This window comes from Gallus gallus, chromosome 2, assembly GCF_016699485.2.
Source record: "Gallus gallus isolate bGalGal1 chromosome 2, bGalGal1.mat.broiler.GRCg7b, whole genome shotgun sequence".
Taxonomy (NCBI): domain Eukaryota; kingdom Metazoa; phylum Chordata; class Aves; order Galliformes; family Phasianidae; genus Gallus; species Gallus gallus.
The window spans coordinates 106,472,012-106,484,336 of NC_052533.1; the positions used below are offsets into that span (position 1 = coordinate 106,472,012).

General features: G+C 36.3%; 1 protein-coding gene and 1 non-coding gene across 2 annotated transcripts in view; one reads left to right on the forward strand and one right to left on the reverse strand.

Annotated features, from left to right (window-relative positions):
* CCDC178 (coiled-coil domain containing 178) overlaps positions 1-12,325 on the reverse strand; it is a 183,640-nt gene that overhangs the window by 107,005 nt on the left and 64,310 nt on the right. Inside the window, exons 18-19 of the mRNA XM_046928345.1 lie at positions 10,030-10,175; positions 6,747-6,906 (exon numbers count right to left, since the gene is read on the reverse strand). Coding sequence (XP_046784301.1) covers positions 6,747-6,906; positions 10,030-10,175 — 306 coding nt within the window. The remainder of the gene's footprint in view (positions 1-6,746; positions 6,907-10,029; positions 10,176-12,325) is intronic.
* MIR6707 (microRNA 6707) lies at positions 9,099-9,208 on the forward strand. Its single transcript, NR_105578.1, has one exon. It is a non-coding gene; the product is annotated as a microRNA 6707 (primary transcript).

Genomic DNA, 12,325 nt, shown 5'->3' on the forward strand with positions numbered 1-12,325 from the left:
TCCCACAGAATGAATATTCAGAAAGGAATGTCTTCCGAATTAAAATAACACTGTTGAAGACATTCAATTATTTCTGAAATTCTGAGTGAAGAAATAATAAAAACTTCTTTGCAATGTTAGAAAAAGCCCTTGTGGCTGCAGAAAGAATAACTGATAGTTGATTTAATTTTTTAAATAATTTTTATGCTGTTACAATTGTTGTGATTGAAGCTGTGTTAAAATAGAAAAAGGGATAACGCGCTTGCAGTGATTATTCATATTACTTTTTTTCAGTCAAGAAACAGAAAACTATCCTTCAAAAATTGTATAAGTAGAGAGCTAATACATCTCTCTCATTTTCACTGAGAATGTTATTACTGTCATGGCACCCAACCTCTAACTACGTATATTCCTCAGAAGGGAGAGTATATGACTTCCCCATGAGCCAATAAAATCAGTGGGATGGTTATTTGGGTAATACTGCCAGCGCTTCCCACAGGACAGCATGTAAGTTGATATGCTAAGTCTACCCAGGAGCATGGACTAAGATTCAAAAGCCTATCTTGTAACATGGGAGTTCCACATACCAGCGTAGCACGCTGTTGGAAGCCACTGAGTCAACTAATTAAAGACAATTTTATAGCCAGACTATTTGTTATCCTTACCTCGCACACACACAGAGAATAGCCTAAAGGGAGCAATGGCTCTCTAGGTATTTAAAAAAAAAATTCTCTTTTGTCATACATCTTCAAACATAACTCTCATGTTTACATGGATATGCTGAAACAAAGCTCTTTAGTAACATTAATATTGATTAACAGTATTTTTTGAAAGTAAGAGATGGAAGCTCTCTGAACGTATTAGTGCAGCAAGACTGAAAACAATGACTAGTAGAAAAGATGACCTAAATAGATGAATGGTAAATGGTAAAAGACACCCAGTGGATTTTGTCTAATACCATGATGACAAACAGCCCCTTGCATCTAACTTTGTTTTCCCCTATTTCTTAATTCAGCTTTCAGCACTGTATTATTGCATTGCTGTAAGAATCTCTTCTAAAATGTGCCATTTTGTGGATTATGTCATTAGTAATATTCTCAATACCTGATGAAATGACATATCATGACTAGCTGTTAGAACCAGTCATGGATTTTCTGATATATCATTTCCCAGATGGAAAATGTTTTTCTAGGAAAAAAAAAAAAAAAAAAAAAAAGTGCTCATAGGAACATGCTGATTTGTTTTAGAACAAAAAACATTTAAGTTAGGGTCAAAACATTTAGATCAAACATTTGCAGATTGAATATTTTTAAAGAACAAATTATTAAAAGTTTATTTCACTATACATAAAATTTACACTGAAAAAGGTGCATCCCCTTGCTTTTAAGCTTTCCACATCATGATAAGCTGAAAACACTATTCCATTAAAGGAACTTCAAAGTGCACTTCCTTATGACTGAGAAATTCACTTTCAGTTTTAGACTTAACATTTGTGAAGCTCACGAAAGTACAATGCAAAAGAAATAAGAATTAACCATCATCTTATTTAGCAGTACATTCCAATAGTCAAGTAAATTCACAGAAAATCTAGAAACATCACTGGGTAGTAAGGGTTTTTTTTAGCAGAAGACTAAGCTTAATAGAATTAGGAAATTCTGATACTGGTACTAATTACAAAGCAAAAGGAAAATTAAAGAATCTGTATTTCTGTTACTGCTCTGGATAACAAAACTAAATGCACTTCCCGAATGTATAAGCCTCCATATACAGATGTCTGAATTTAAAGATTCATACACTTGCACTTCAGAAATATACGATCACATGGCCAGTAGCAAATGTTAATGAGGACACATTTTCACATTTCAAGAGAGTATTGGTCATTCAAATTGTCTCGCTCAATCTCCAATAACCACAGTAATCATTTTTACAGTTACTGTAATTGGAAGTACAATAATCACATTAGCAGCACAAAAGCAGGCTTGCTTTCAGGTTAAGAAAACAAGGCACAGTGTAATCATTCTGAACGTGATCCAACACTCATTATGAATTGTTATGTCAAACAATTCTTATCTGTGTGTTTAATACTGCACATATCAGCACTGAACCAAATGGCAATGTGATAGTTTAGGGACTGTACATTCTCTGTAGAACATAAGGTAATGAGATGCTATGAGAGTAGTTACAAATACACAGTGATAAAATATGCCTGTAAGGTATAACTTTATCATTACATATGTAAATTTCACCACATTTAGTAGAATGCACGTTGTGAAAACAAAAATCACACTTTGTGTTCAGCTGTGACATTTGCTAAATTCATGTGTCACAATCTTAGCACTTGGCAGCACTTTCTCCAATGATAAGACAGTCTGGGATGTCTGCAAAAGCTGTGACTCAGCTCTTCAGCCAATACATACACCATGTGTATTCCTGAAAAAAAAACCAAGCACATCAATCCTTTGGTTTCTCATAATATTTAGTCCTCATCGTGAAAAGATTGATTCCAGACAGGAGTCTCCTCAAGATATTTCTTTCTTCCAGGAGCAGTGCTAGGGCCACGACATGCTTATGTGTTCTCCCCTACCAAAGCTATTCTCAACTCCAAATCCTTCACAGCTCTGACAAGAAGTCTCTAGCTTTCTCAGTAAATTACTTAATTTCTCACCTAGTTTCCGGCCGGTTTCTCTCTTAGAGAAAAAGAGAGATCTTTTCAATGGTTTCAATTGTCCCCTCTAGACCGCAGAATTGGGAGGCTTCTTGTTCAAAGACCTTAACAATCAGTCCTCTTCCTGTCAAGCCATTCAAACTCTTTTTCTTGGCAAGAAGTTTTTCCTTTCCTCTTGTTCTCCATTACCAGCTTTTATTCACCCTCACAAAACCAACTAGTCACCACAAAAATGACATTTAGTTGGACAACTGCACAGACCTCCAACTGGGTTTCTCAGCCTCAATACTCTTTCTACAACTTTCAGCAACGTACAATTCTCCATTAGGCCTAAGGGTTCATACCTGCCTACCTTAAAAACAAGATAACAAAAATGATTGCAATTTTAATCTTGAAGCTATACAGTCAGCTGTTGTTGTGGTGTAACCTGCCAGCTGCTCACACCACACAGCCATTCGTTCACTGCCCCGTGGTTCAATGAGGGAGAGAATTGGAAACAAAATAGAACTCATGGGGTAAAATAAGAGTCATTTACTAAGACAGAAGGGGAAAATGGAAACAAAAATGCAATTATAACAATATATACAGCCACATAGTACTTCCTTGCTGACCAACGCACAGCACCCCAAGCAGCAGCCAGGCCCCATCCCACTGCCTGCAGCTTTATACCCCTCCATGTGGTACCATGGAGTATGGTACCCATTGTAGGAGACCTCATTGTGGCCTCCCAGTACTTGAAGGGAGCATATAAACAGGAGGGGGAATGACTGTTTACATGGGGGTGGATAGTAATAGGACAAGGGGGAATCATTTTAAATTAAGACAGGTGTATGGGAACTTAAATTACAGCCTGAACCTCTGCTTGATCAACTGAGGCAAGCACTGAGTCAGCCGTGGGAGCACAGGTGAAGGCAATTCACCTGTTATGATCAGATCCTAGACCCCATTTAAGGGCTGCCACTGAAGAAGTATCTCTATCTGGAGATCACTCCTCTTGAAGTTTTCTTGTGAGCCTATAACACAGGTGAGCACTTTCCATTTGTTTCAGATTATCCCTTTCCATTGCAATAACCTTTCAAGCTTTATCTTCTATGGATACCAATCTGACCACACAACTCTGTATATTAATTGATTATACAACACCATTCTATATATTTGTTGACTATACAACAGGGAAGATTTAGGTTAGATATTAGCGGAAGTTTTTCCACACAGAGGTGACACATTGGAACAGGTTGCCCAAAAATATTGTGGATGCCCCATCCCTGGAGGCATTCAAGGCCAGGCTGGATGTGGCTCTGGGCAGCCTGATCTAGTACTTGGTGACCATGCACACAGCAGGGGGTTGAAATTAGATGATGATTATGGTCCTCTTCAACCAAGGCCCTTCTATGATTTTATGTATCTGTACCAGCCTCATCCTACCCTGCACCACCACAGCTCTGCCACCAAGCAGCCCAAGTGTGTTTCCATCACAGCAAGAACTGAAATAGCATTGTACTATTAACACTCTTTTGGCTGAAACCAGGACAAATGTGTACATCTAATGTTTTGTACTAATGTGCATTTTCATTTCTCCCACTTAAATCTGTCCCTGAATCAACCAAAATTTCTAACAGCAGTTGTGCCAGACTAAATAACACAACATTGAGTTGCTCAGGGTTTTGATTTCACCTCACCTTTGAATACATGTGGTGTTACCATACGTATTCATAGCCTATTTAGGAAATATTCCCCTTCAATGTTTGCACTTTCTTACACTTGGAACCAAGTACTAATTTTTAGTATTATTATTATTTTGCTCTATTAGGACAGGTAATTCTCATTCAATATTATGTTTGACTAGAAATCCTAGATCAGAACCTATTGAACCTGCTCCCTTTATATGGCATTCAATAAGTCAGTGCTTTTCTTCTCTGTTTTTCTTTGGGGGATTGTTTGTTTTCTCCCCAAGGAAGAAATTATGTTAAACAGAGTCCCACATTTCACCTGAAAAATAGGCTGTCTCATTCTATTGCATTATCTATGAGCAGGTGAATTGAGCGGCCTCATCCAGTTTCACAGAGAGCAAGACTTGTGAAAACTGAACTGAGACATATGCTCCATTACTACATCAGCAAACCAGTTTCCATCTCCAGACCATGGGTGACAAAGCCTCATGATAACATAGCACAGTATCTGAAGTTGTGACATCTACACATGTGGTTTGATCCAAAAATCAGAATAGAAATCCTTTTTCATTTAAACCAGTTAAATAAGAAAATTTAACTTCACCATTGGCTAGATGGTAGGTTTTACCTAGCAGGCTACATGATTTGACTTTCTACCATCAACAAAAAAAAATCTGAAAACTGTCCAAGTGACCTTTCCCAGACAGCCATGCTGGTCATTTTTTTAAAATAAATGTTCCAACCACCACAAATCATGGCCAGCCCGCCCCCCTGAGTTTACTGGGATTTAAATTGAATCACCTATAAATCCTAGTTTCAATGGCTTTTCAATGGCTTACTAAACTTTTCCACTCACTGTTACTAGGCATTCTGCCCATTTCTTTTGGGGAGCAAAAACTGAAGTCCCTGTTGAATTTTTTTGACTGTCCATAATGTGCTGAAGGAACATTTGTCTTTGCTGGTGACACTCCTAACAATGACATTAAAATGACTAGGTAATAGGTAGGCAAACCCTCAAAGGGTAACAGCGTGTGCCTCCATTCCAGCCGTAGGTCTAACTGAAGAGATGTCATAACAGAGACCAGTAAAGTGTTCCAGTAAAAATTTGAACAGGCTCATGGACGTACAGCAAAATATTTTTACTTACATTTAACCACCAAAATCTTGGTGTAATCTCATTACCCCAACATTATGTAAATAAATAAATACCGTTAAGAGCTCTTCGTGCAATACCTGTAACTCAGTGTGAGAGGGAGGTGGGAGCAGAGACAAAACAGGAAACATTAGGAAGAACAAATCATGGTGTTTTAAAAGAGATAAGAAAGGTACCACTTTACCTTTCCTGACACCTCCTGCTTAAAACCCAAAAAGTCAGAAGGATTGTGAATCCTTATAGTGATTTTTGAAGCTAAAGTAAAAATGAGCAAGTCGAAACACTAACAGGTATTTTTGTCCTTAGTATTAATTTAACACAAGACTGTAGACTGATATTTTGAGAAGACTGATATCCCAATGAGTAGTTATAAAGCAGAAATCTAATTTTAAAAAAATCTTTCCCTCATCGCCATTTCACTTTTCTTCATACTCTAAGCTGAACAGATTTTGAAGAAAATGAAGTTTGCAACAGAATAATAAACCCCAAAATCTGCTCTGCAGTGCTGAGACAAAAATCAGGCAAAAAAATTTCCTACCACTAGTATGAAAACAGAACTTAGATTTGATATCACTGTAGAACCACTGTGTCTTGCACCAGTGAGAATAACTCAAATCAAGAATGTTCATGATTTCCTCAATTTACTTCTGAAAGTAATGCAGAAAACAGCAAATAATTGTATTGCATCTGATTTCTTTTAAGATTTTGTAATTATGACTCATTTGTATTTTATACCTCTGTTTCAATTGGCTCTGATTCCTACCCCTTAATATCTGGCTCCACCTTCTTGGTATCACTTGCAGTATCTAAGATCCAGATGAGGGTCCTACTGTGGAGCAGCTCCTGACAGTTCAAAAACTTTTACATAAAGCACCGAGAACTATTCTTGTAAGTAGGTAATTAAAACGGAATGAGAACTTATTGATGCTGATCTTAATCAAAATTATTTGAGACTAAGCTCCTGGTGAAAGAATAAAAAGATCTTTAAGTTAGCAGAAGAGACGACTTCTCCTTTCCTAGAGGCACCCACAAATCAGAGGAAAAGAAAATACATTAGAGAAAGCATACAAGAATCCTAAACATTAATGAAAAACTAAATGTGCCAAAGCAAATGCATCATTTTATAGTTTTTCTAAAAATCACTTCTTTATTCAAAGAAATGTAAAACTGTACTACAGAAAAGTATCAATTTCTTTTGCTTAAAATACTTGCACATTGACAAGATACTACTAATTTCAAACTTTCTCAGATAAAGAAACCCAGATCTGATAATACTCACTTCTGAATTTTTCAGATCTTTCTTTCTTGTCTGCAGCAATTCTCCATATACTTTTGTTTCCTGATTTGACCTTGTTTCATATTCTGCTAGCTCATCTCGGAGATGATTAAATAGTGTCTGGACATTTTGCTGCTTAAACATCACACCACTTAAGTTTTTCCTTTGAAAGAAAAAAATAAATTCAATGAAGCAATCTCAAGATTATCCTACACTTTTTCATTCTTTACATACAACTTTAAAATTTTATAACAGAAAAAATGGTCAGTTCTCTTCCTAATAATTATACCATATTAAAAATACAGAGCAATATGATTGATCTTATAATGAATATTTAGATAACTTATGAGTCTCTCAAGAAATACAATCTTCTCAATTTTCATAATAATCTGTATTTTTAAAAACAACCTTTTAGAGAATGGACTGATTTACTACTAGACATGAAACATTTGCTGAAATAATGATATTGTAAGACACAGAACGAGCTCATGTCACACTGGGTAAACAATATTTTTTGTTGAGACAGGAAAAGGAAGCTTCATATCACTTGCATATTTTTTTTCTCTTTTTTCTTTCTCTTTTTTTTGTCTCTGTCCTTACCTAGCATGTTTTTTTTTATTTTATTTTATTTTTTGTTTGTTTTTAATCAAAGACTTTCTACAGAACAAGATTTCTGCGGACAATTAAAGCATCTAAGGCATGAATGTCCAACCATCTTGCTTGCCTGGGCTGCACTGAATGAAGAGGAATTGCCTTAGGCAGCATGCAAAATATATAAAATAATGTAAGTAATAAGACTTCTTTATATATATATATTTTTTTTTAAATTAAAACCTTCAAAAAGAGTGGGCAAGAAAAACATAAGGAAGTGCACTTCTCACAAAGTCTTCAATTCACAGGATTTGGTCATCATCCTTCTAATTTAATTGGCATCAACCTTCAATGAGATTATAAAAAAACATAGAATATATTTCATGTTCATTCTTAATTTCATGACATGAAGACACGTCTTTATCTATTTCAAGAGTGCAAACACAAATTTTCCAAAGCCAATGGTATAAAGCACTTTCTAGGTGGGATACTTGTGATGGGATCTTTTTCAGTTTTGTAATTGAATGTTATTTTTTAAATAAGTATTTATTTAATTTTATTATTTTGAAAACATTGTGTCTGTTTCTATTTCATGCCAGTAGCTGTTATTTAGTCTGTTTATTGCACTGTTGGTAAACAATAATAAGCAAAGGAAGGGTTGTTCTTCAGAGAAAGATGCTAGGAAGTTAACTACAGAAGGATAACAATAAAGACGGACAGCAAAAGTAGAGGCTGTTTTATCTCAGATTCATCCAGCAGATTAGGTCAGATGACGTGCCAAAAAAAATGGAAAAATAGCCAAGAGTAAAACTAGAAGTAGTTAGTCCTTTGATCTCAGTTTTTCTGTGAAGGCAGGAATCAGCACTCTTATGAAGAGTAGAACAAAATATAACAAGAAATAGCTAGACAAAACTTTCTTAAAACAGCCCGACAAAATAGAAGTGACATATCAGATTGTTTTTCAACAAAACAAAATTAATAGAATAAAGTAGAACAGTCTGAAAATTTCTTTTGATTATTTTTACCATTAATACTCACTAGTAACCTGGATGAAGAGATACAGTGCACCCTCAGCAAGTTTGCTGATGATACAAAGCTGAGAGGACTGGCTGACACATCAGAAGGCTGTGCTGCGATTCAGCAAGACCTGGACAGACTGGAGAGTTGGTGGAAAGGGACATTATGAGGTTCAACAAGGGCAAGCGTAGAGTCCTGCACCTCAGGAAGAATAACTTTACGCATCAGTACAGGTTAGGGGATGATCAACTGGAAAGGAGCTCCACAGAGAAGGGCTTGGTTGTACTGGTGGACAACAGGTTGGCCATAAGCCAGCAGTGTGCCCTCGGGGCCAAGAATGCCAGTGGGATCCTGAGGTGCATTAACAAGAACATGGCCAGCAGGTCAAGGGATGTGATCCTACTTTTCTATTGCGCCCTGGTGAGGTCACATCTGGAATACTGCATCCCGTTCTGGGATCCTCAGTTCAAGAAAGACAGAGAACCTCTAGAGAAAGTCCAAAGGAGGGCCACAAAGATGACGAAGGGCCTGCAGCATCTCCCTTATGAGGAAAGGCTGGGGGACCTGGGACTGTTCAGCCTGGAGGAGACTGACTGGGGGATCTTACCAATGCATATAAATATCTAAAGGGCATGTGTCAAAGTGTATGGGGCTAGACTCTTTTCAGTGGTGCCCAGCAACAAGACAAGAGGCAACACAGACAAAGTGGAACACAGGAAGTTCCTTCTGAACATGAGGAAAAACTTCTTTGCTTTGAGGATGACAGTACTGGAACAAGCTGCCTGGAGAGGTTACAGAATCTCCTTCTCTGGAGATGCTCAAAGCTCACAAGGATGCTTTCCAGTGTAACATACTCTAGGGAACATGCTTTAGAAGGGCACTGTACTAGATGATCTCCGGAGGCCCCTTCCAACCTCATGATTCTGTAATTCTGTCCCACATATTCAGCCAAAAATGTATATATAGTATCACTTTTTTCCCCCCAGACAAGAATTTAATGCAATAATCTCTCAAAGATCTTTCAACACTGACAATGTACTTAGTGAATAAGATGACAGACAGCGAACTGTATTACACTGACACCAGGAATGTTTTTTTTTTTTTTTTTTTCATTATTGAGCTAATCTGCACAACTCAACAATCCAATCTATTTTCCATTTGACACTGCATAGCAGGTTCGCCTTTCTCCTTGAAGAGCAAGCCTGCTGTGCAATCAGCATATATGGCCCTCCAAGGCTTCAGTGGCCGAGAAGGCAGTCTCCATAATCAGTTAGAGACCTTTGAGACTATTTTCAGGACTCATCAGTCACAGTAAGTGTTGGTCCACACTTTTTAAAACAGAGAGAACACAGAATGAGAGGAATCGCACCATTAATTAAGGATGCAACTGACCATGAATATTATTAGATTTCCAGAAGTAATACTGATACCCAAAATTCAGTTTGGTAGGTAGACATTGTATAATGAATAACTTCTACAAATGTATTACAACTACAGGCAGTAAACACACAAGAATACTTTCAAATTGTTCATTGTGTGAAGTGTGTTACATTTCCTAGGAATAACACTGTAAAATAGTAAAACTACTTGTAGAAATAGTAATAAAGTAGAATTACTAAGTAGCTTTTACTAAAGCAATAAACTACCTTTAGAACTTCATGGAACAGGCAGGTCTTACCGTAAATCGTTGAAAGATTTTTCTGCATCTTTCATCTGTGTTTGCTTCATATTCCATAATTCAGTGAGTTCCTTAAGTTCATTCTTTAAGTTTTCCGTAGTGCGATAGTTTTCATCAATTTGACTAGAAAGAAATGATTGTTTTTCCTGGAAATTAAATATATAGCATATAAACTAGGAGGGCAAGATTTCCCAATGTTGTATTTTAAGTACATGATAACAGGCATCGATTCATAAATTGTATACTCAAAGAAACAGAACTGCTTCTAGAGGGGCAGTGGAAGTAGTTAGCAAAGTGGAATAATTGCTTTTCTATTAGAGCACAATTTTGCCAATCTAGTTATAGCCTAACTTGTTGCATATCTACTATATATCCACACATTTTCTTATGACAATTTTTGCAGTCACTTATGTTGTATGTGTACGTTCACAAGTCTGTAGGTCACCCTCATAAAAATACATATCCTCTTTAATTTTTTGCTCCTATATATAGAAGATCTTCAGATAAGCACTGCCTTGCACGGCAACAACTTTATTAATGACAATGAAAAGAAGCAGTTTTCTCATCTGACCAAGTCTAGCTCTGTTTATTTCAGTGGAGGCAGTGTCTTAACTTGCCATTTTTACTGTTAGATCATCAAATTGCTCAAATGCTGCAAAACTGTTTTAGGCAAATACCTGAAAAACTGAACTTTAAGAAAAAAAAAAAAAGTTTTCAGATGCTACCAACTCCAGGCAGAATGTAGCTGAGTCATTATCTCTGAAAATTGTCATTATTCACTTAGTTGCCTAAATTGAGAGCTTTCTTCTATTAGATACTGACCTTTTTTAAATAACGGAGTTGCTCTGTACTCCATACAGTGGAGAATAGAAGTGCAGAGGACGAGACTGCTAAACTCATACCTACCTTCCTTATCTGCAAGTACACAACTTTTCAAAGAGATGCTGATATTAAGCTTTTGAAAGACACTAAGTTAAAAACTAAACTTCCTATTCCACAGAAGAGATATTACACTGCAATATCTTTTTTCATTCCAAAAGAGACCAATAGTTATAGGACCAAAAAAAGAGTAAAGATTCGTGACAAAGCAAACAGTACTTCCAATAGCATCATTATCTAGTAAAAAAAAAAAAAAAAAAAAAAAACACTGCAGCTTCCTCAATAAACAAGGTGAACATAATGCATTGCAGCAGTACAAAAGTATTAAAAAGTTGAGAGCCTGCTAGTTGAATTATACTTTCAAAGTAGCTGCATTAGGTTTTGTAACCCATACTAATGGGCTGTAAGTAGTTACGTAAATAGGTTAAATTAAGAGGGAGGAAAATACCTTTTGGTTATCCCTATGCATACACACATGTACAGATCATTTAAATACGCAGACAATTACAAATGCTGCATGAAATAAAGAATTTTAAGAACTTAAAAGTTAGTAGGCAGAGAATACATGTCAATATTTTAATAAAGGCTAGTATTTTTTTTTTTTCTTAAGGTACTGCATGATTTTTCTGAGGTAGTACCCTGGTACATAGCCTAATGATCATTTTCCTTGTAAAATAGGTGTTTTGTAAAGGTATAGCTAAAAGGATGGTGAAAAAAATTGAGGAATCAGAACTTTTATAACAGGTAAGAACATAAGCATAGAAGCACATGAGATACCTTAAGACCTCTTGAACTTCCTAAAATGTAATATGTATATATAGGATTGGGTGGAAATTTCAGCTTTCCTGCAGGAACATAGAATCATTAGAAGGAAAATTAAAATACGGTCATTAATGCAAATCCCTGTGCAACTGAACCACCCATATAGAGCCTCAAACCCCTGTTAGTTTTAGGATCAGTAACAGAGGAACTTGGGGAAATGTGATAGCCCCTGGTATATGTAATATTAGAGCAGACGACTTGCTCAGGCCTTAATCTTAAGAAAATAATAAAATTTGAGATGATTGAGGTATCAGAGTGCAGTGTGAATATATATAAAAAGAAGTTATGACCTGTTTATTTTTTTTATTTTTTTGCTAAAGAAAGTCAGGTTCATATATAAGCTATGTTAGAACAAAACTGTCAGTGAAGAAGCATTTTGTCTCTGACACCCTGAGAAGGCAGATAAGAACTCAAAAGGTTGGCTTCCAAGGACAGGGAATACTAGCCATTGGGTCAGTGCAATCTGGTACCCATTACAGAAGAGAGAACTTGCAATCAGGTTTTAGAACAAACAAATAAAAATGGTGAGTTACTCTACATCCTGTAACCTAAATATTGATAGGCTGTACAACCACTCCCTTAGGGTCTGCTATAG